Source organism: Epinephelus fuscoguttatus, linkage group LG18 (assembly GCF_011397635.1).
Source record: "Epinephelus fuscoguttatus linkage group LG18, E.fuscoguttatus.final_Chr_v1".
Lineage (NCBI taxonomy): Eukaryota > Metazoa > Chordata > Actinopteri > Perciformes > Serranidae > Epinephelus > Epinephelus fuscoguttatus.
Window position 1 is genome coordinate 9,524,521 of NC_064769.1, and position 25,170 is coordinate 9,549,690.

The window sequence follows — 25,170 nt, forward strand, 5'->3', positions numbered from 1 at the left end:
CCCTTGCACCAGAGTGCAGGGAATTATTAATTTACACACACACACCAACATAAAATGCAGAACTAGTGGCATACAGCCAATTAACTCAAAAATACAGACTGATTTTATTAACTGTGACATCCATGATTGCCTTGGCTGGCAAGGAAGTAGACATTTTATTTAGAAAAAAAAACACCCAGAGGGAAAACACTAATGGCTCCCCTCGCCTGAGAAATGACACAACGAGCCGAGTCTGGACAGACAATCACAGGGCATTGTTATGAACCTTGGAGACCATGTCATGGGAAGGGGATGTACAGTGAGTGCGGAAAGCCAGAGGGTGCCCTGTCAGTTTATTAAGAGTGCTAGAGCTGTAGGGAAAGAAGCTACAGCTCTAGCACTCTTAATAAACTACCCCACATCCTGCGAGTGAGTGAGTGAGTGACCTTTATTTGTCAGCTCTACCTATGGCAAAAATGTGCTTGAGCATGATGCCCCCTTCACATTTATGACTGCCCCCTCATATATGCCTGCCTAGAACCGGGCTTGCTACTGAGCAGAACATACGGTAACAATTGATGCCGTTGCAACAGCTGTGAGCAGAAATGGTGTTAAACATGAACCCAAACAGAAAAACCTGATTATAACATGTGCATGTGCCTTTTTGAAAAGAGACACTACTGCCCCCTTGAGTCAAAAAATAACACATCTTGGGATTAAACACCATGTGGGGGCTCAAGCATTATCTGCTGCTTATGCATTTGCTATTTAGTTTTGTTCACATGGTAAAATGTGGATACATGACATTTGCAGTATTGAACAGAATGTGATGTTGGATTTATGATGCTTGTGTGAGCCCTCAGCTGTTATGTGATGAATGGATGCAGACGTTTCAGGATGTTTTTAAGGACAAGCCAGTCGGGTAACCCTTTCTGAGCTTTGACCATCACACATATTCAGTCACTCGGGCAACACATATAATATCCAGGAGCATTAGCCTGAGCGAATGTCAGGGGAAAAAAACCATTGATGTTCTCTCCCACACCAGAAGAGTTAATTATTACACATTTTTTTTTCCTCGTGGCAATGACAAGAACACAGTGACTCATAGTAATGAGCCAATTAGTTTCATTACAGCCGGCCCAAGTCCTGTGATCGTGGAAACTATGCAGCCATCCTTTCTTATCTTTGCTGTGAGACTGAGCAGGCTTATCTCTGAGCTCTTGAATTCAACCCAATTCATCTACTTAAAAAACACACACGCACTCCACGTGTCTGCATCTCCCCAGCCAGATAGTCAATATTCCTATCACCTTTGTTGTTAGCAGAAGTCTAAAAACACCCTGTGATCTTAACTGATATGTAAGCTTGAATAAAACCATCTGTGTGTAGTGCATGGGAAAATAATGATACGGTGGGCCCCTGGGCACAGACATGCAGAATGTCCCACCTCTGCTACACTGGAGCAAGACACACAGACCTTACAGTTCTTTTTGGTATTTTGCATCTCTCTGTAGCCCTTATGCATCTGTCTGTGGTTATGTGTCTCTTTGTAGTCATATGAAGTCTCTTCATTGTTGTTTATGTCTTTGTCTCTGCAGTCAGTCTCTTTATAGTTGTTATGTGTCTCTTTATGGTCATTTTAAGTCTTTGTAGTCTTTTTGCTTTTCTTTGCAGTTATTTCGTGTCTGAGGTCATTTTGAGTCACACTGCATTTGCTTTGTGTCTTTTTGTAGTTATTTTATATGTCGTTGGGTTCATTTGGACTCCCTTTGTGGTTGTTTTGCCCCCTTTGTCATATTTGAGAGTCCCTTTGCAGCTGTTTTGCATCTCTGTTGTTGTTTTGTGTCTCTTTGTGGTCATTTTGAGTCTCTTCCAGGTCGGTACATGTCTCTTTGAGTGGGCCTGTGCCCGGCAGGCCTGTTCAGTAATCCATCTGTGATGTAGTGCGGATCATACTGTCCATGTCAGACTTCAACACTGTTTCAAGTTCTCTTAGTCTTTTGAAAACCCATCCTGTAGGAGCTGCATGGTCCAAACTCTTCGACCAAACTTGAATGATTTAAAGAAAAACACAACAATGTATTTAAGAATCATTTGGATTGTTTTATTGCTCTCATTCAAAACACTACTCCATAAAAAACACCACCATCTGCTTCCTTCTGAGTAATCTATGGTTATTGAGCACATAAGATGCTTGTATAAAATTGGTTTAACATCAAAAATATGACATTAATTGCGGAATCAGAACCAGAGAGTCAAAAAGTCAAGATATACAGATTACAGAACAAAGTGGAAGACAATGTGGTTTTTGATTTTTGGTTCAAAGTGTTGACTGGAAGCAACTTCAGTCTTGTGCTTCACATCTTGACAGCATATTGATGTGATTGTGAAAGCATTCATTAAAGCCCTTCTTTGCACTACAAATCAGAAGCAGTGCTGATTGTTCATGTCCTTATATGCATTTCAAATGATTGAGATGTATTACATTCATATATGAATTAATATCCTAAATCAACTGAATTAGTTTAAGTTACAGTGTGTAACACAGAACAATGATTAACGATTAAAATTTAAGACATCAATCTGTCACTAAATGGAATTTAGATAATGATGCATTAAAAATAGTGTCAAAGAAGAATATGAATTTTAAAGTGAAGCTGTTGCTCAAACATTTTTTTACCCTGTATACTATAAAGCGGTAGTTCTTCCAGGGCTGGAAGTCACAACGTTGCATTGCCTCACAGTGATTGTTGGTTGATTTGCATTTTATAAAAACACACACATTACATGATTAAAAAAACAAACAAGAATTTCCTCAAAGATTGAAAATTAATCACATTTATCACAACAGCTTTTAAATATGATCACATTTTAAAAAGGAATATTCAAATAGGCTTTTAGGGTTTAGTTCACAGTCAAGTGTGGGATAACAATACAGGCCATCCCTTCCCCCCAACCTTAGCACGTTTCATGTATTGAATTTGGGGGGAAACTGAAAGCCAAGGAAAAAAAAAAAAAAAAAAAAAAAGTGAGAAACTGGTGGAAACAAAATCTCAAATGTTTTTTGCTTTTGGGACAAAACTGCAAATTCATACATAATTATTTCACGTTGACAAACAAAAAAATACAATATCTTAAGTGTCACAGAGCAAAAAGGAACTCCAAGAAGAGATTCAGAGATCCTATGCAGTGCCAGTTGAAAAAAAAAAACAATAAAATAAATCAGTGTTTGATCAAAAAAATTATAATTTGCACAACAGATGTGCTGAATATATAATGCCTGGCACCTACAGAAACATAAGAGGTAGAGCTACATACAGGTATAATACATCTACATCTCCCTTAAACAGGGAAAAGACAGCTGAGTGGATACAGACCACTGAAAGAATATCGTCAAATTTGCACAAATGGGGAAGTTTAATGGTAAAGCCATACTTAATGTTCAAACAGCAAATTCATTTGCAGAGAGTTTAAATATAATAAATATAGAAAAAGGAAGAAGGAAAAAAAGGAAAAAAGTTCCAGTCCGTATGGTGTTAAACCATTTACTTCTTACCATACTGAAACAAACATGGTATTCTTACATGATCTTCTGGTTGTGTTCTGTGAGTATGCAGCCTTGGATGGATGCTTTTTAAATAATTTATATGCCCGTAAATATAAAATAAATACCTGCAAATAACTGTGCACCGATGGCCTTTAGTAGCCCTTTTGATCACTATAAGTTAAGTGGGATTTCTCATGTGTATCGCCTTGACTTGCCTTCAAATGCAGTACCTCCACTACAGTATGTTTTAATCTTAAGATTCCAGTAGTTGGGATTTTAATTCTACAAGGAACATAAAAAATCACAATATTAAAAACAGTACTATCAGAAGAGAGGCTGGTTTGTGTTTGGGATTATTTGGAAGAGAAGATAAAACATAAAAATAAAAACTATGGGGAACACCATCTGTATTCTATAAATCTACTGTATCCTGGACATCTTTTATGATAAAACATCTTTAGTTGGACAGTTTTTTATAAATTATTAGCATATACATTCTTAAAGTATTAATGTCCCATAAAAACTGCATTAAGATGACCTTGAGTAGCCCTTTTGTTTTCTGCAAGAACTCATGTGGATGAAGCTCCAACATACCCCGTGTCAGCCCTTATTAAAATTCAGTACCACCAAAGTGTTTCAGTTTTAAGACAAATACTTCCAGCTGTTCTGATTTAAATCCTTACACAGGAAATATTTAAAAAAAAATACTGTTACGAATCAGTACTATATTACAAAAGAGGATGTTTGTGCTGGTTCTTCTGTATCTTTAAATAATTCCTTCACAGATCTGTTTCAGAGTTCTTCCTCCAGAGGAAAGTGTTATCCTCAGAGTTCCTGCCTATGCGAATTTGAGGCGAACCTTTTGTGTATGAACCTCTGTCGAGACTGAAAGAGAAAAAGACAAAGAGTGATATAAATACGGTGCAGTAGGAACTCATAAATCACACTTGTGCATTTCCTTTCAGAGAAAATATGCGACACGTGAAAGCCAGCTGGTACTCACTCACTCGGCCACTGTGGGAGACTCAAAGTAGTGCTCAGCACGACGAATGCGGGTTAAGGAAAGTCTTGGATTCATCTCCTGCAGGAAAAAAAAAAAAAACTTTTAAAAATGTACTTTACAAAGACTCTGAAATTTCAAATGGATCAGTAGAAAAAGAGTAAAAAGAAAAGAAAGCAAGCACTGCAAAGCTACTTTATTGGTTATAATATTAAGAACTCTGTGGAAAAAAAAACTGGCAGTATTATAGTCAGAAGAGCATACTGATTTTTTAAGGTGCTCAAGAAATTTGTTAGTGCATGCAGGAAGGCTAGTATGACAAGGCACAAAGCCTTTACAAGCAAAATTTGAGCAGTCCTTAGAGCTATGGCAAAGCAAGCCCTGGCTAGTACTCACTATCCATAGATTTATCACCCAACATGGGCTCCTGCTCCATCATATCCATAGAGATTTTTATGCTGGGGACATTGTCATGGTAGGGGTAGTCAGACTGTGGGAGGATGGAGGGAGAACATTAACACATACGGAGGATCTATAGGAGGATGTAGACAATCACATGACAACAACAGATATACAGACCAGTTAAATGTTTAGGTTGAAAGAATGGTTCACTTACAAACTCAATTTCACTGTCAATGCTTCCTTTCTTCTTGTTTTTCTTTTTCTTCTCATCCTCTTTCTTCTTCTTGTCTTTCTCTGGGATGACATCATCCAGGTAGCTGAGGTCATGCTGTGAGAACACGTAGTCCATTGCCTTACGAACAGCAACCAATGCCAAGATCTGCAGACAGAGAAATAAGCTTTAACAACTCTCATGCCCAGATAAAGCCTAGCTCTGTGTAACTGTGGTCAGCAACACCAGCGATTGCAGCCATTTCTCACCATGACAGGAAAGATGATGGCAGCCACGGTGGACTTGAGAATCCAGAGGAGGGCCAAACACAAGGCCTGGATAAAGGTGAAAAGGTGGATGCGTCTCTGGGGGACGTGCCGCAGGTAGATCAGGTCCGGCTGGTGCTTGGCTGGCATCAGGAGCAGCTGCAAGCGGTCCATGAACTGACAGCAACAAACAAACAAACAGGTCAGTCCGGTCACGAGAACGGACATGCTGCAGTCAGACAGTTAACAATATCTGTGTAGTATTTACAAGATATTGTAGACAGATGCTTTAGTTTAGTTTATGGCTGCAACTAGAAGTGAGTAGGGACGCTTTTACAGACAGTTTTAATGTTATATTGTATTATATAGTGTAAGGGATTACAGTTTGAAATTCAGTAACTAATCCCAGTAATGCTCTGTTACTTTGACATTTTACGAGTCAAAATACGTTGCCACCTTCGCAGAGGGTTAATATCAGTTTTGTCTCTGTGCCTTCAGAGGACAGACTCCTGTGGGACGTGTTAGCTCAGCAGAGGGGCTTAAAGTGTTGGGAGGCATTTAACCTCTATCATAAAGGGACAAATACCCCTCCCACAAACTCAAAAGTTGTGATATGTTGTCTCTTAGCTGCTCGCTAGCCAGCATTAGCTTGACTTGCACTGATTAGTAAGCATGCATTCAGGTGGGTTTTGTCCACAGTTGAAGGGTGTGTGTACAGGAGTGCTGCTGTCACTGAGGCTAAGCAACACTGACTGAGTAAGTACTGGCTGGCTGCTTGTTAAACCTCAATGTACTGTTCATGTAATTACTTAAGTAATGTTATTACTTTTACAATGAGTATTATGTAATGTATTACCCTTTTTCAAGTATCTTGTTCAACACTTGTTAAGTCACTTAACAGGACAGACTAACTCACCTGGACACCATTGAGCGACGCCACACCCATGTAGAGAAACACACCATAGAGCACAGGCATGGGAATGAACTGAAGGACACAGAGGACAATGAATAATGTTATTAATATGATATGTGACCGGCTGTAACAAAGTCACCTGAGCTTAAATGAATTCTAAAGACATGAAAAGTTTGCTAAAGATGTTAGAGCTCTCTCCATACAGGCAATGCCAGTGTTAATTTTTAGCATCACTGCTTGGTTTAAAAATAGTCTGCAAGCAGCTTTACTAGTAAGAAAGTTATTTCAGTAGACACCAGTGTGTTCAGTCACTTGGCTGAGCACACAGGTGTGGCAGCTACCTGCTCAGCCAGCAGTGGAACATATCCATGTATGATCAGAAATCTGCCACAAAGTTAATATTTAAGCATGAAGAGGATTAAGCATGGCAGATGGAAATACATTTGAAACAGCATTCACACTTAACATTTTGCATCTTTCCCAAACTCACTTCCGGATAGTAGATGACAAGCCAGTTTGGAAAGGAAAATGTATTGACAGGACCAGAAGTACAATATTAAAAATGTCCACAAGGGGGAGTACCAGCTCAAACAATATCCTCTCACTGACTTCACGTTTTTCTTTGTTGTTTGGCAGCTTAATGTGGGAATGGAAACTGGAGAAGGCACTCAGCTGCAATCGGAGCTTAAGCCCCGATGAGCATGCTTATTTCACATCGAATTACTTCAACTATGGGAGCTCCTAATCGGATGAATACAAGATTTTAAATTATTTTAAATTTAAGAGGAGTGACAGGAGTTTGTCCTAAAACAGGTGGACAGTAATCCATGTTTCTGTGGAGGCATTAAGAAGCTGAAGCGCTACAGTACCTTGAGGATAGGGGCCATGAAGACAGAGAGTCCCGTCAGGAGGAACACAAAGATACCAGTGACTCTTTGTTCCCTGGATTAGGGGAAAAAGAGGAAAAACACAAAACTAAAAGAACAACTCTGGCTAACATGGAAGGCAAGATATATGAAAAACATTTCATATGATGTTTCCATTAAATCCAAATTCACTGGAGATAACACTGCATCTACAATATACACACTATCTTTGTAACAGAAATGTCCAAAACTTTGGTTTTCAGGTCTTAATTTCTATCAGCTGTGTACACACAAAATTGATCTTAAAAAAGGCGTTTCACTTTCAAAAGAAAAAATTTTCATTTCAGAATTAACATTAAGGAAACATTCACATTATCACAAATACATAATACGCACAATATCGCACAAAATCTTTAAAGACGTGGAGAACAAGCATAGTAATCAAAACACACGTTTCTCACTTAAGTACACTGATGCAAGTCTATCTGTGGCTTTGTATAGATTTTTACTCCCTTTCTCTCCTTTCCAAGACCTATTTCTCTCTTTTTTGTGTTCTTCAGTCCCTCTTCTTCCTGATTGCTTGAGTAGGATTACTTATTTTTCCCTTTTAGTTACTACTGGAAGATGATTCTGTCTTTGTGCACATGTTTTCATTATATACAAAAGGAAAGGCTCTGCGTTGACCATTTATGGTTAGACTAATCATGGGAGGATGGCAGAAGGAAATGCTTGTCTACTTGCCCACATTTTCATTTTTTTAGGGAAAAAACATGCATGAATTTTTCTTTGTAGGGTGGATTTCACACACACACACACACACACACACACACACACACACACACACACACACACACACACACACACACACACACACACACACACACACACACACACACAGCAATTCAGCCCATTGTATTGAAAACTCTGCCTTCTAGCCACCTGCTAAGAGATTTATTTTCACCTGGGAATCCAAAATAAATGAAGAGAGGAGTAGAAACTTTCACTCTGTACCATCATTTTAGAAACAATTTAATTCCTAAATGATGTCAGCACTGTGTCCAGCAGCTGCATTCTCTCACCTGACGCCCAGGAATTTAGGCTGCTCCCCAGGGGCCGACGTCTCGGTCTCCATTTTCAGGGAGTCGATGTGGGCGATGGAGATGACAGTGGCAGCCACGTACCACGGCAGGCCCATGAAAGAGCAGACAATCATCAGGACAGCCACCCAGAACAGGTCCAAGTGGTACCCTGCCCCTTTCTGAGAGAAGACACGAGCAAAGAGAGACAAGAGAGATTCTCACAGTGAAGCAGCTCATATGTTACAGGGTACAGATGGAGCATGCATTAACAGTTAAAGGACACGTTTGGTATTTTTCAACCTCGACCCTATTTTCTCATGTTTTTGTATCTAAAGCCCTATACTCACAGGACTAGTATTACCCGGGGACCTCTGGCACATTTTAATAATTGTGGAGGTTGTCTCTGATCTTAATCCCATGCCAATCTGCCAAGTTGTCAAGTAAACCCCCCCCGCAAATTACCTTCCATATTTCTCCAAACACAGAGGTCAGGTGATGGTATTAGTCGTGTGCAAATCAACATCTCAGCAATTTGGGGTGGTATTTAAGTCTTCTGTTTTCCCTGTGCCTCGTTTCTTTCCCGTGCTAGAATTACTGAGGCTGTTTTGGCAATTATAATTGAACATTTTGACAGCATTTTGGGAGCAGGATGCATGGAGACCCATTTACAGAAAGAGTAACTTCAATTCCATCAGAGAAGCAAAATCTTGAAAGATGATGAGATGGATGAGATGTGACAATGTGTGGATGAAATGGTTCTATTCTACGTTTAAAAGAAAAACAAGGCCATCAAAGCCAGAGGTGCTCTACGGTGTTTCTGTGTTGCGTAGAGTGGAGTTACACATGACTGTGCACATCACATCCAGGGGATAATGTCAGTAAATCTGAATAAAATACAGACTTTGCTTATCCTGGGCAAATGTGCTACAAAAAACAGACGTAGGGGGTTATTTCTAAATCACATGAGGTCCCCTGGTAATACTGGTCCCGTGCGAATAGGGCTTAACTGACTAATGGGAACAACAGTTTCTGAAAGTGGTCCAGTATTGGGCAAGACTGCTGCAGACAGCAGCAGCAAAACAGACTGCAATGTAAACACTCAGGGCATGCTCACTCTGTGAAATTCCTTAAGTACTAAAAGTGTTTGTATTTGCCGCTGGCGAGCTCAGATTATCATTTGAAGTTTCTGACAACTTATTATAGTGAGTATCCCTACGGGGATCGACCTTTGTTTCAACAGAAACTGCCCCCAAAATCGCTGTCATCACACCCACCAGACTCCATTTAAATAAACAGTAATTTATTGTGAAACACTTCATTCAAAGTCGACAGAAACTACACAAAACTCACAAAAAACCTGGTTTGTCTTTCAACTGTTCCAACCATCACCAACTCTGGTTTGGTTGAAATAAACCCATTATTCAACCAGTCAGATGTAAAATCAACTGGCTCTATGCAAGCTGCTTATTTGAATGGCGCCTAGTGAGTTTGGGGGTGTTGATTTCTGGGCTGTTTCTGAGTAAACAAAAAGGAACTTATGCTTTAATAACAAGGTCTATCTCTGTCTGGTTCCTTTCCACAATGTTGTCAGACTTGAGAAGTAATAATCTGAGCCTGTCAGTGACAATACATTAGCGGTGCAAACATGCTCTGAGTGGTGACACTGCAGCCTGTTTTGCTAATGCTGGCTGCAGCGCTCTGGCTCAATACTGGACACACTGAAAAAATGTTTTGCTCCCATTAGTCAGTTAGATAAAACAACTTGGGAAACTATGACCCGGGTTGAAAAATATTGAAGTTTGCCTTTGATATTTCTAAAATATGGCTATAGTCTTATGTTCAGTAGTTCAGAAGTTCTTTGTTCATTTATGCTAGCATTTTCAAAATGAATAAGACCTTGATGTGTTGTACCAACCTTGAGTTTGTGTTCTTTCCGGTTGACAATCACAGCAGTGATCTGCTGGTCCATAAATATCAGAATGGTAACCAGCAGAGCAGGAAGAGCGGCAGCCAGGTACACCCACCAAGGGTTGCCTCCAAAAGGAGGAACAAACCAGCCCCTCAGTGGACTTGTGGGCTAAATAACGAAGAACAACAAGGCTGTTAAAGCAACCTGGACACCAATAAATGAAAAACACCTGACTAGTGTATCATCTTATTTCTGCGTGTACATAGTCCAGATCCCTCAGACATTGATAACATCTCAAGTAGAACAGAAAAAATATCTAATTTGAAGTGATTACTCCATTACACTTTCAGAGAGTATTAACAATGACCAGAGTCTAACATTACTGCTGCATTATTGCAAGACACAAATCTGTGAATTAAGACTCTGTGGTCAGACAAAGCTGGCTCTGTACCTGCAACTACAAGACCGTCTGTGTTCTCACATCACCTATAATCAAGCTGTTATTTGATGCAGCTACCTGCTCCTCTACCTCATCATTCACGTCCTCTGTGCCAAGGCGGTCTTTACGCCAGCTGAGGAACATTTGAGCAATCTGCAAGACTGACTGTGACTTAGTTTCATGTGTCGCTTACTGGTCAAACTACAAAGAAAGCATTATGCTGGGATTTTAAAGAATCTTAGAGGCTTTGTAGCAGAAACATGGATCATTATCAGTGTAGTGAGAGGAAAGTGCACCTGGCTGGCTGTTGTCTTTCAGCTAAAATTAACTCAGTGCAATGATTTCAAACACAAAATGAAACAGTGACTAACTTAGTTTGTGACTAGTGTGGTTTGTACCTTGAATTCACTTGGCACTATGAGCTTTGGAGTTTCCACACCGACAAAGGCATCCACGCCGCAGAAGACCAAAATGGTCAAGATGATCGCAAAGTCACTGATGAGCTTCCTCACCTAGACGGGGTAAACATTGACAGCAGGTTTGACAGTGGGTTTTCTTTTTGGCTTGTGGCGGTAGGAACTACCAGACATAACCAGACAATGACATGTTCTTTGTGTTTGACAAAGAACTACAAAGAACTACATTAGACTATATATATGTCATTTATACTAAGTAAACACCAATGGTACATTTTGTTACCCAATGTCACATCCACATTATTGAATGGGTTGCCATGGACACCATCTACCCAGCTGTACTTTGCGTTTTGTGCTAACAAATATGCTGGCAAATATTAATATGCTAAAATACTAACTAAGAATGGGAACATGGTGAACATTATACCCATTTAACATCAACATGAATTGTAATTGTGAGTATGTTAGCATATAGACGTTAGCATTTACCTCAAAGCACCACTTTGCTTAAGTACAGCCTCACATCTCTAACATAGCTCTAGACTCTTAGTTGGGAGTGTACCTATGGTGCCATGATCCTATGTTCCCCAGTTCAATATCCTCTTAATATGACTTGATTTTTGACATCATTATCTCAACAGTGGCTGAACAGATTCAGATCTGCACTTTTTTCTTTTGTGGGGCTGCACAATATGCAAAAAAAAAAAAGAAAAGAAAAAGACATACTGCACTGATTTTGATAGATATTGTGATTGCAATATGAGTGTCAATTTTGGTGGGAAAGGTCATTTTTGCATTTTATACTCACTGAAAAAATATAAAAATAATGGTTACGTGATTTTTGCTGGGATCTGTATCAAACAAGTATGTTTCATTATGTCTGGAATATGATATGCTAAGATGATATGATAAGTTTGGGCATCTCTGTAGCACCACAATACCTCATATATAATGGTATGTTGTGATACATTTACCTTTATCAAAAAATTGCAGCTCTTGTTGTCTGTATATTTTACTTGGCTTCATTGCAATTTCTATGATATTTCGATTAATTGTGTCACCCTAGTTTTTTGCAATTTGTACTGTGCAGAAAGCCCTTATCAATCTCATGCTCAAAACGCAACGTAAGGCTCAAGTAACATTAGGCCCTTGGGAACATAGGACCCTAGGAACAAAGGGATGACCCTGAATTAAATCATTTATTTTGGATATTTATCAGAAAAGTGAGGTTACTGGTTTGAAGACAGTGTAAATTAACTTATGAATCTGAGCTTGAGCCCAATTCTTCTTTTCTTTGCCAAACTGTTGACTTTCTGGTGACACCACAAATATCTATAATGTCACTGGTCACAGTTTCACTAGATGCTCACTGCTTCCAACATTGGGCACAGGGCCAGAATAGAAAAAAACCCCACTGTTAGACATACATAGATGGATACTATCACTCACTGTGGTGGGGAAGAAGCGGCTTGTCTTGAACTTCTTCAGAGCCATGGAGCAGGTGTAGGTCCCAAAGAACAAAATGAGGGACATCAGGGTGATGTCAGGCACATAGCCACAGTTCTCTCCGACCAGCTGCCCTTTGTACTTCAGACACTGATCCTTGGTCAGAGACGCCCAGGTGGCATTTGCTGGCTGGAGAGATGAGGACAAAAAGGTTCCTTTAACCAACAAGCAACAACATTCAGGGAAAAAAAACAGCTCTGTTGTCAAATTAAGCAACACTTATGAAATTTTGAATCCATGCTGCTAAATGTCATTTAAACAAAGACACTACATACCACTTCAGTACTGTTTGCCCATGCAGAAACATCAAGGGGGTCTGATGAGTTGCCTAGTAAAGAGACACAATGTTGACCAAAATGAGATAACTTGCAGTGTCACACTTGTCAGTTTGAATCAGGGTCAACATCTCTCTCCCAAACAATCCTGCCGAGTCACTCGCGGCACTGAAACTGATAGGGCTGTTGAGAAGGTAAACAGTGGTATCTACAGGCTGACACACACTAGTATCATTTGTTATCTCCACTGTAAACAAGGCAAAAATAAGCTGAAAGCTTTGTTTAACATACAATAGTGACATCTCTGCCAAACAGGGCAAAACCAAATCAGACTGTTCAGCTTTCACTGTCTGGTATCACTGCTGATACTGAAGGCATCGAACAATGAGAACTTTTTGGCAAAGGATGGTTCAAGATAACGGTGTGTTGGTATCAGACACTGTCTATGTTACCAGATACAGTGACACCCCTGCTGTAATCTACCCTTACATGGCCACCACAGCTATTTTTCTACGACTACACACCTGGCATGCAGATGCAGTCGTATTGAGTGACGAGGTTGGGATCGTAGTTTGAGTTGATCGGGTTGTGATGGGCCAGCTTTATCATCTTCTTGAAAGCGTCATAGATGAAGATGAAGCTGATGAGCGCAGAGAAGCCTTCCTCGGTGAAGCGTGTGAAGTACTGCACCAGGAAGCTGGCGTCTGTGGCGACCAGCAGCAGACAGAATATACCCGACCACAGGCCGATCCACAGCCGGAACTCAAGGTAGTCTAACTCGTTGTCTCTAAGGAGAGGGACACATTAGAGACAGAGAGAGTGGTTCATTGTGTACAAGTGTATCCTTACACCATCATATTTTATTTCAAAGCAAAATCCTGCTAGGAATTCACTGTACTTTCAGTCACCTCTGTCTAACTTGAATTCTGTGAAATGTGGGCTTCCTTAAAGTGTTCTTAAAGGTTTGTAAATATTGTTTATGCCATGAAGCTTTTAAAAATAAAACACTGATTTTGAGGCTGTGAAACACTTGCAACCAGAGTTGTCAGCAGGCTTTTCTCCACATGGAAATAATGCACCTGTGATATCCAACAGCTGTAGACAGGCTAACAGCTGCCACTGAGTCAGCGACCACTGACCGGAGGCATGGAAACATTTGGCGGACACAGACGCCACAACATTCTTCACTCACAGTGTAAAATTAAATGAGAGTGAATTATTAATAATGGAACATAATCGGCGTGGTGTTTGGTAATGCTAGAAGACTCTCTCTGGGAGAGGATGGGAGTACAGTGGATGTAGAAGGGAGAAGTCAGCATTTAGCAACCATTAACACCCATAAGGTATTGTGAAATGTTAAATTACTTGTTCTCAGAGATGAAATAGTTGGACTGTACAGATAAACAAGTTAACAGACATTCAATAGATAGTGTAATAAAATGCCTTCAACAAAATACATTAGCTCCTGTGTTGGCACTGTCTCCTACATCTGGTTTTACAACAGGGCGTGTGTGTGGTCGTCGAGTCAGTTGGGACAGGAAGTTGACGGCAAAAACACATGGAAAATTAACAATCAGCTGGCAACTGTTAACTGCCAGCAGATTTACAGTAAGCACAAAAAGTTCCAGTGTGATACTCTTACAACAAGCAAACCTGAAGGAAAAGTTGCCAGCCTACAATAAACGTGAATTATCAATTTGTATTCTTTATGCTTGGATTTTTTATTTCATTTAAAAGGCGGCACAAGGAGAGCATCCCAGTAAACACAGAAACAGCATCTGTCCTTTGGAGATAGACAGCAACCTATAAATATCTGCCAGGCTACTGCAGCTGCTTCTGATTTGTATTTTGCCCTTGCTAATATTACATCATTTTAAAGTGCTGGAATGAGCTTGATCCTAGGCTGTAATTGTAGTATATATTGGGGGACCACCCCAGTGTTTAAATTGTCCTCCCTGACATGATGAAAAAATATAAATAAATGTGCTATGCTGTGAGAGGCAACCACGCCCCACCATCCAATATAATCATCAGCAAGTAATCATAATCATGAATCATCATAATCTGCGTGTGGTTTGTCCAAGTGGTGTTGCCGTACCCCAACAGGAGCTAATGTTTGACTTTTTTCAAACATATTAGAGAGTAGAAAATTAGAATTCACCATGAGTGTTACCAGGCTATATTATTGGCAATCTTTTTGTAACTGTTAGTATGCCATGAAAGTGTCATAAAAATCAATAGTATGTCATAAAAATGCAGAAAGAAGTCATAGTACATTACATCATGTAATTAAAAGTATCACAGTTTCATATGTCATAAAAAAGCGGTAGAAAGAGTCATGTATGTCATAATAAAAAAAAGTCATGGTAGAGTCAGTGTGGTCACTTTTCTTGTGCGACCCTCAATCATATGCTGGCTCCCTAAAATGCCTCACAATCATCAAAACTTTGAGAACCCCTGATGCAAGCTTTCTGTTTCAAAATGCTGAATGATGGGGGATATTACCCCCCTACACACCCCATGGAGGGTTGGGTTGTAGACAGTATAAGCTGAAAATGGTCCCCCCACCACAATGTTAAATAGGTGATGATGGCCCTAGTTTGATCAGTAACTACTCACTTGCTGAAGGTGAAAAGGAGTCTTTCAAAGACAAGCACCGGGCCTGTGCTGCTGAGAATCGTCAGGGGTTGACCGGACAGCAGACAAAACACTGTTCCTGTCAGTGCCGTACCCAGGAAACTTTCCAACACTCCCTGCACACATGTGGAAAAACACACAGACATTACACACAGCTCATGGAACATGTTAGCCCTAAAAAAAATATACAAAAAGAGATGAGATCGAACATTCATATTTGTAGCACGACTCCATGTTAACCATTTTGGAAAGAAATTGTTCAAGAGACACAGTCTTTTATCAGCATTAAGCACAATTTTCCATTTTTCTTCTCCAACTCTTTCTGAGCCTTGGAACGTCAATACCATAATTTTGCTTACTCAGCTGGAAGTTTTGTTTTCCCTGTACACATCACACAGCTGCAAGGCTGGCCCATCAGGACAGGCCTGTTTCATTTCCAGTTGTCTCAGTCTTTTAGACTCTGTGTAATTCATAACCCTAATGCTGTATAGATACAGTTGATAGATGGCATGCTAGTGGATAGATAGCAACTGACAACTTAGCTCTACTTCTGAGACCTGTGCTGAGTGAGGTTGGCTGAGGGCAGGGATTCCCTCTGTTGTGCACAGAGTGGAGAGGAGGATTGAAGAGGTGGTGGCGTTTAAGGGGAGGGGCCATTAGAAACGCAGCCATGACGAAGCTACAGTGGCTGAGTAATCTGGATCTGTGGTTATTTACAGCCTGGGCAAATCCTTGAGGCTGGTGCTCTGCAGGATTGCTAGGATGCATCTCTTTGACAGAAGGGTGCGGCCAAAGCCAGGGACAACCCTATACTGTCAGCTATCAGAAGCACCAAGATGGCTGCAGCAGCATATGCTATTATAGCACAATTGTACAGCTCTTCCAATTGCAGCCCTGTCAACAGCAGGTACAACAGATGGATGCAGTATGAGCCTCTGAGCTCCAAATTAGCATGGCTTATCAGCTGAAGTGAAATATTTTTGTTGTCCATTAGTTTGTGACTTAACATGGAGAGCTAGGTCATCTTAAAACAGATCAAATCTCATTCAGTATATACATACAGTGCCCAGCTCTTGTGAGCCATATTCTATGTTGGTTATGTTAGAAAAAAAAGCAAAGTGTGCTATGTGAGGGGAAAAAGGAGGATAGGAGTGCATTTAGAGAAATACAACACATTTCTTTAGTACTGACATGTGATGCAATAGCCATGAACTGCGCCTCTACAAAACACTGCCTACTTTAGCATTAGTAGTTAGAATCAGGAAATGAAACAACATGCAACAGGCTGCCTAATGCTGTGTTAACAGTGTGTTTATGACTGTTTAAGAGGCACTCCACCTTTTTTACACATGTAGTTTAGTTCACTCATCATGAGTACCACTCTCTATTAAAATACTTTAATAGTGTCTTCTGTGGCTCTGGAGGAAGCTTTACTAGTTTGATAAAATAAGCATAATGATGTCATCAGGGTTAACATGGATTTGTTTTAAAGGTATACTATGCAGGAATTGTCATTAGTGTTTGTAAACAACATCCATACTTGGCCTCTCCTCCCTACTGTGCTTATACGTACACTGCAAGGTACTTGATAGAATGTTATATTTGTTGTATCCGGAAAGCTGATATGCTCGCAAGGGCAGGGTCTCCACAGATAAAAAACAGTGCCACACACTTCTGCTTGGTTTTAAGTAGGGCTAGGTGTCCAGTACCTTTAATGCATCCACCAATATAACCCAGTACCAAGCAGTATCAAAATTTCTCCAGTAAAAACGATACTTGCATTCGATCTCTTTTGTCCCGGGGTCTGATCCTGGACTGTTCCGACTCCTTGCTAGATCAACAAACTTTCTGTCGATGCCATCTCAACAGCCAGGGAATGGCCAGCTCAACGTCTACCTGGATAAATCTGTTTTGTCGTTTAATAATTATAATACGGATTACTGTTAATTTATTATGCTGATCTGTTCTGTACGACATCTATTACACGTCTGTCCGTCCTGGAAGAGGGATCCCTCCTCAGTTGCTCTTCCTGAGGTTTCTACCGTTTTTTTTTCCCCGTTAAAGGGTTTTTTTGGGGAGTTTTTCCTTATCCGCTGCGAGGGTCCTAAGGACAGAGGGATGTTGTATGCTGTAAAGCCCTGTGAGGCAAATTGTGATTTGTGATATTGGGCTTTATAAATAAAATTGATTGATTGATTGATAATTTTGAGCGTGTGATGCATGCTTTTATCACGTCATGTTTAGATGATTGTAATGCTCTTTATGCAGGAATTAATCAAAATGCCCTGTTGTGCTTACAGTTAGTCCTGAACTCTGCGTCTTGTCTTTTAACAGGAAGCAAGAAACACAAGCACATAACCCCCATTCTGGTCTTGCTGCACTGGCTTCCTGTTCATTTTAGGATTGATTTTAAAATTTTATTGTTTGTTTTTAAATCTTTGAATGGACTGGCCCCCACCTACATTTCGGACATCATTCAAATCTACACACCCCCGAGATCACTGAGGTCCACTGGTCAGCTCCAGCTCGTGGTCCCTAAGACCAGACTTAAAACCAGGGGTGACCGAGCTTTGTGGTGGTCTGTGGTCGCCCCTAAACTGTGGAACTCCCTACCCCCCCCAGATTAAAATAGCCCCCACAGTTGAAACTTTTAAGTCTTGTCTTAAGACTCACTTTTATTCTCTGGCTTTTAACATAACTTGAGAGTTGTGTGGTCTTCTCTTGTCTTTTAATTTATTTTATTGATTTTCTTAATGATTTTATTTGTTTTTATTTATTGTTTTTAATTTATTGCTCTTATTCGATTATATGACTGTTTTTAGTATTTTATTTAGTATTGGTTTTTAGTATTTTATTTCTGTTTCTGTGCAGCACTTTGGAAACCTCCGTTTGTAAAATGTGCTATATAAATATAGTGGATTGGATTAGATTGGTTGGCATGAGCGTGTATAGCAGCAGCGGCTAACATCAAACACCAGCTGTTAAACCGTCACAACAAACTTACACCAAAACAGCCAATTTCTGTTGTTAACCTGTTAATAACCATGGGTAATGTCAGTTGTGTGATGCTTACAGTAAGCCCTGTCACTGTGTTTGTGCAGGCCGACATTCAGCAACTGCCCCCATCGTGGAGCTCACACACCCACAGCAACAGCAGCTACATCCCATAGAGTCTGTGGTAAGTCAAGCACGTTGTATTGACAGAGTTGGCAGTCCAGCATGCTTAGCTACCAAATGTTTGAAAGTATAGCTATGCTACTTGCCAATTCAGGTGTCAGTATCAATAAAGAGTACTGATATTTGAAACAATATCCAGCTCTAGTCATAAGGGATGATTAGGATGAATTACTTTTGTATGACTGTTTCAAGGGTTTTTAAGGAAACTTTTAAGCAAACATTTTGGAGTCAGGGAGGGTCAAAGAGGAGATGCTATCGAGTTGTATTGTGGGAAATGGGGGATCAAGCTTGACCTACACTAGGGACAGAAAGTTGTGTTCAGGTCCAGCTTTTTCCAAGTGGTCATACTTAGGTTAGTGTTCATCTTGTAAGCACAAAGTTAAACTTTGTCAGCAGTCATAACGTAGCTTGGCTGGTACAAGGTTAATGGGACACTTGTTTTGTCTGCAGTCAGCTGTATACAACAGCAGTGTGGAGCTTTCCCTTTAAATGTGCACCACAATATCTCTGCAGACACAAACCTCACTTGTTGTACATATAATGACAAAACTACAATAAAAAGCAGGAGAGTTACCTGCATGTTTTCTGTAGCATCGCCAAGCAGGCCTCCAAAAGTGATTGCATTGGTGACTGTGCCCAGGTAGATGAACAAAATGGCTGACAGAGACTGGATATGTATTGCATCGTAGAAGTCACTGGCGAAAAATGGCAGCTTCCTCTTGATATCCAGGACAAGACCTCCACAGAACCTTGAAAACAGAGCCATTCGAGTAAGTAGGTGCAACACAGTTTCATAACTTTGCTTACTTAAGTTGCAGAAATGATGCAATGATGAAAAGATTCTTTCTTTCTCAAAAAGAGAAAAATGTGTTCTAAATGAAGGAAAACATAGTTACTGAATAGTGAGGAAGTATTGTTTTTTAGTGATATGTGGAATATTTCCTCACTGAAAACTTACTGGAGAAATAAAGAGACTCAAACAAACAGATTTTTCACGTTACGATGTATATCTTCACTGATAACAATCACATGTCATCAAGATTATAATCAGGATGATAACGCCCTCATGTACAAGGTGCATGAAGCCAACTATGAAGATCATGACAAGGTTACACTGTGAGTATGATTTACTTTATGGTATCCGCACCAATTTCATTTAAGACAGTGAAATCGGACTTACTTTTTGGTCCACTGAAGTTCCTCTCCAACCTCATGTCCTCCTCCTCCTCCATGTCCCGCATCATGCGGAGTGTCGCCGTTCATCTGTGGCGCCTCTAATCCGGCATACATGTTCTTCCTTTAACAGACAAGACAAACAGTCACGTTTCACATGCCTTCAAACATGCTGTCCTTCAGTTCACCAAAACAAAAAATATGGGGTCTAATTAAGTCATTTTTACAATAAACACTTGTATTTTGTGAAAATGAATGTTGTATACAGGCTGTTAAATATATAGTTTACAAGACGGATGTAACTTCTAAAAGGAAATAACACTTTTCTTACAAATGAAAAGATTAATTCATTAGCAATAAAATGCACACACTGCTACAGCTGTACTTGGCCTGGTATGACCAGCAGTTTATGGTGGCTAATGTCATCATATGTTAGCAAACTTCACATAGTCCATTCTCTAACCTTGTGATTTCTCCACCTGTGCTATGTCAGAGCATTTCAGCTAAATCCTAAACAGCTGGATGCAACCAACTGAAATTCCTCCTGTGTGGCCAATGTAAAGGAGAACTATGGTGGCTGATGTGAAAATGCAAATGGCCCTATTTAGAGCCAGTGTTTGGTTTGTCCATTCTGGGCTACTGTAGAAACAACACGGCAGACTCTGTGGAAGAGGACCACTCCGTATGTTGATATGAATGGTTCATTCTAACTAGCACTGATGCTAGTTAGAATGAACTAGCTAAAACACTGATGAAAGCATAGTTATGAATATTAGAATCCATTTTTAGCAATATATCCCCTTAAATCCTACACACTGGACCTTTAAACTCTCCCAGTAATTCTTATTTGTAGCCACTCCACAGCAAAAGTTTCACAGTCTTGCTTTAAGAAAAGAAGAATGGAGGTGATGGCTGATGGAGGGGAAGATGTCTTTATGGTTTCAAATATATGTTCATATTACATATTAGATATGTAGATTTGTAATAGATTTATATGCAGTAACTTAATTCATTTGGATTATGTTGTGTGGGTTCGAACTAACCTCTTGTCGGAGGAGGGCAGGGACTTGGGTGGCTCTATCCTGATGTCAGGATCCCACTCTCCAGGGGGCAGGACGATGACCTCATCAAGGAACTCCTCAATGCCAGCCAGCAGGTCCTGCCTGTCCTTAGCTTTATAGGCGATATCATGGAACACCTGTAAGCAAACAAACATAACCAACCTATTAGTAATCAATAATATAACAACATTAGACAGAGAAAACACAGAATGTGCTATTACAATGGCTCATTGAAGAACACTGCCTACTCGCTTTTGATGACGCATACAGAGTGCAGTGTGTCACTGAAATGCAAATGATGCTAAACATCATCACCACTACAGTATTGACAACAACCAAGAATTTTCTAAAGTCTTTTACAATGTAAATAAATAATGAGTAATTATCTGTGTGCACCCCTGGGCCACAGGGACATCAGGTAGAGCACTACAGGGCTGATGACACATAAACACAAACACCTGATAAACCTGTGACACCACTTGTTGCGCGGGAGAACATAGAGGGCAAAGTTTAAATTGAGGAAATCCTGGAAAAACATGTCCTATCCTGCCGTGTTGACATATAAGATATGCTGGGAAGAAGTGAGGCCTGTGGGAATTCGCAGGCAACGTGCTCTCAGGGTTAAGTACGTCGTGAACCAACAACACAGGAGAGTTATTTCAGGAGATACAAACACTGAAAATTTTGGAAAAGTCTGTATTGTATGTACTGTTTGCCTCACTGTATTGCATTTATTCTGCCATCACAAAAACAGATTGGCCTCCTTCAACTTCAACACACGGCTTAACAATTAAGCTATAAGTTGTTCACTGCCAACAAGACTGAGCAGGCAAACTGCTGTGATGATTAATACTGCAATATCCAGAGAGCTGAGAGATTTGGCAAGAGGACAAGTACTGCAGGAGGTGTAGTCCCACTTGACTCTAGTGCTGTGAGGTTTGTGGTTTTGATTGAAATGCCTCAAAAAACTATTTGATGGATTGTCATGTTCCCCACAGGCTGAATTGCCATCACCAAGACAAAATTTCAATTTGTGCAAGACCCTGGTTTATGACCCACAACTAAAGCTATTCCCATCTGCTTTAACTGTACTTTGTATGTAGGCTAATTAGCTGGTGGTAGCATGCTAACACAGTAAACTTATTTGAAAGGGACGTTTGTCCCCAATATCAAAAATGCATATTTTCCCTCTTACCTGCAGTGCAATTCATCAATCTAGGTTGTTCTGGTGTACGTTACCAAGTATTAGCGATATCAGCATAAAGACGTCATCTCTTCAACATAATGGAACTACATGGCACTCGGCTTGTGGTTCTCAAAGCGCAAAAAAATACATTTGCAAAACTGTCTCTTCATGACATGCTTAAGATAACCCAGGCCTTTTCGTGAGCAGCTTTATGTAGGAACTATCTTCCTTTTACTGAACCACACCTGCCAACTGTATCACCATGCAAAAGGAAGCATCTACGCATGGATGATAGACTTGCGGTCGTGACAGCACAAGATGTAAACATTAATGGTGTCCTCCTTGGCTGAGCTGTAATGTAAGCTAGTCCAGTGGTGCTGGGTGAGCTAGCAGTAGATGCACACTTCCCTCTGCACAGTCATATGATTGGTGCGTGTAGTTTAGTGGGAAAAAAAATAGCCCCTACATGAAACACAACAAGGTCTGTGGATTATCTTGAGTACCCGGGTCATGATTTCCAGAAAGAGACATTACTGTTGAGCGCTTCTAGCACTACAAGCTGAGTGCCATCTTGTTCCATTGTTTCTTTATCTATCTATATATATTATATATCCATTATACTAGAGAGAATGCAAACATATCTACGCTCAACATCTCCAACACTCAGCAAATCATACAAAAAAATAATAATATTGGGGTGAACGGTCCCTTTAACATGGTAAATATAAAACAGATACCTGCCAAAAATCATGTCAACGTGGACATTGTGAGCATGTTAGTATGCTGACGTTAGCATTTAGCTCGAAGCATTGCTGTGCCTAAATACATTACCACCTGTAGACTGAATGGAAAGGTAAGAACCGGTTTCCTTAAATTTCTAGCAGCTTCTAAAACCTTAATGGGGTGTTTCACTGTCAGGAGACAGTAGGCCATCTCTTTCCAAAGGAGATCTGTAGATGCCATTATCTCAGGTTCACAACCAATCAGAGCTTAATTAGTCCAATCAGAGCTTAAGGGAGGATGAGATCTCTTTGCATTACAAGAGTAAGGATTGATTTAGTGTTCTCCATCAGCTCTGTTGGTTTGCAAATCGAAACAAAAGCAGTTAAACAAAACTCAATCATTGTTGTGATAAAACATACAAAACGTGGCACCCAAGTTAATCTCTGAATACAAGTTCAGCAACCTCGTATCAAAACCAATCCAATACCTCTGTACAGTCTCAACAACTGAATGTAAATGAAAGTAAACAGACAACTATCAAATTAGTATGTGAATAAAGTACCTCATCTGACATCAGGGTGGCAATGGCTCTTCCGATTTCATGATAGGACTTTGCTTTACCTTTGGGGCCCAGCAGGACAAAGAGAAATCTAAGTCACAAGAAAATGTGATGTTAGGGCACATTCAACGAAGTCAGAAAGTAAAATGGCAGATTTTATTGAGGCCATGATCGACTACAATGAAACAATCAAGCTAAGTGACAGTAATTATTTTTCAGTTAATGGTGCGGCTGGTGTGTGCTCTACCTTGTGGGCACCGGGACCTCAGTCAGAGCCCCCAGCATGACGGCCTGCTGCAGACGGACAAACGCCACAAAGGGAGTATCGAGGAAGTCTACCTCTCCAACCAGCACGTTTGATGCCTCTGCATCACGGGGCAGTTTCTTCATGAATTTATTCTTCAGCTGTTAGGACAGATATAGCAGAGCAGGGAAGGAAAAGATAAAAATCAGCTTATTAAAGGAATACTTCACACCCAAATGATCATACATTTATCTATTACTCAGACCATGTTACATTGAATACAACTTTGTTTTTCTTGTATGCCTCCTTGAAGAATGAAGAATCAAAACACAGTGACAATCTTGATGAATAGAAGTCCTAGGGGTCTGCACTTAACAGCAAAACTATATCAAAACATTGGTTTACAAACTCACACAACCTGTGCAGTATAATCTAAGCCTCATTCATCCAGTCATACTCTTCTATACTTCCTAAACAGACAGTCCTTTCCGACAGAAAACAAAACTTAAAGTCAAATTTATTTATACTCTCCTCAAAGCCAGACTCCATTGACAAAAACAGTATTTTTACCTTGCAGAAAATGGGAGTGGCTGTTCCACCACTGCCTCAGTCAGTCAGTCAGTTTGTTATTGTGTGACTTTTGTGAATCCAAACTAACCCTTCAAAACATCAAAGTCACACAATAACATATACTGACTAACCAATCGAGGCAGCAGTAGACCAGCAGGTCCCATGTTTAGCAAGGTAAAATCATTGTTTTCTTCAATGGAGTTTGGTTTTGAAAGAGCCTAGATCAAGGTCCTGCCTGTTTGGGAAGTAATGACCACACGACTGAATAAATGAGACTTGGATTAAACTGCACAAGTTGTGTGACAGTTTGTAGACTGTTGTTTTGATATAGTTTTGCTGTTGTTAAACGCAGATCCCTATGACTTCAACTCATTAAGAAATTTGGATTCTCCGTTCACTGTGGAGGCATGCGAGAAGTTTTCTTCACAAGTCAACATAACGGGGAGCCACTGATATACAAATGTTATTTGAGAGGTGAAGTATTCCTTTAAAATGTCATGCGACATTGTAACACTGAATACAAGTTCACAAGATCATGCACACACAAACTCCCTTTCTCTGCCACATGCAGTGTGATCAAAGGTAGATGTGACATTTTAAATAAATGTGCTGATTAAAATGTGGTTGTAACAAGGTGGGGACAGACGCAGTGTTTCCACCGGTACAGGTAGTGCCCGCCCTTTCCTAGAATTATGTGCTGAACAGCAGCTTGACTTTATGCCACCTAATAAACACACCTTACTACAGCAAATGAAACTGCATCTACAGTCTTCCACTAAACTGATATGCAAAGTACAATAATACACAGACAAGTTGTTGATGAAAGAAAAAACTTAGTTGCAGGGAGATGATTAACTAAGACCTTGGTGTCATGTCCAAGAACAGAACATTTTGACACAGCTACACTTTCATTAAATGTGCAATTCCAGCTGTTACAGTTTAACTGCTTCTGTGAGCTTTTATCTGTGTGCCCTGTATCTGCAGACCACACAGCCTAATTACAGTAAGCTACTCGATCATGAGTCATGA

The 25,170-nt window shown here is 40.1% G+C and overlaps 1 protein-coding gene across 2 annotated transcripts in view; it reads right to left on the minus strand.

The window, feature by feature from the left end:
* Positions 1–2,064: 2,064 nt before the first annotated feature.
* The window catches only part of LOC125878642 (electrogenic sodium bicarbonate cotransporter 1-like), a 40,746-nt gene continuing 17,640 nt past the window's right edge, over positions 2,065–25,170 (minus strand). Inside the window, exons 8-26 of one of the 2 annotated variants that reach the window (XM_049559981.1) lie at positions 23,575–23,732; positions 23,331–23,418; positions 20,842–20,996; positions 19,806–19,922; positions 19,200–19,374; positions 15,431–15,564; positions 13,336–13,598; positions 12,812–12,864; positions 12,480–12,665; positions 11,013–11,126; positions 10,182–10,343; positions 8,267–8,445; positions 7,191–7,263; positions 6,325–6,393; positions 5,412–5,585; positions 5,146–5,310; positions 4,926–5,019; positions 4,537–4,610; positions 2,065–4,414 (exon numbers count right to left, since the gene is read on the minus strand). In XM_049559981.1, the coding sequence (XP_049415938.1) occupies positions 4,567–4,610; positions 4,926–5,019; positions 5,146–5,310; positions 5,412–5,585; positions 6,325–6,393; positions 7,191–7,263; positions 8,267–8,445; positions 10,182–10,343; positions 11,013–11,126; positions 12,480–12,665; positions 12,812–12,864; positions 13,336–13,598; positions 15,431–15,564; positions 19,200–19,374; positions 19,806–19,922; positions 20,842–20,996; positions 23,331–23,418; positions 23,575–23,732 (2,403 nt within the window). In that variant the 3' untranslated portion in view covers positions 2,065–4,414; positions 4,537–4,566. Of the gene's footprint in view, positions 4,415–4,532; positions 4,611–4,925; positions 5,020–5,145; positions 5,311–5,411; positions 5,586–6,324; positions 6,394–7,190; positions 7,264–8,266; positions 8,446–10,181; positions 10,344–11,012; positions 11,127–12,479; positions 12,666–12,811; positions 12,865–13,335; positions 13,599–15,430; positions 15,565–19,199; positions 19,375–19,805; positions 19,923–20,841; positions 20,997–23,330; positions 23,419–23,574; positions 23,733–25,170 lie in introns of both variants that reach the window. The other variant, XM_049559979.1, reaches the window with a different exon arrangement.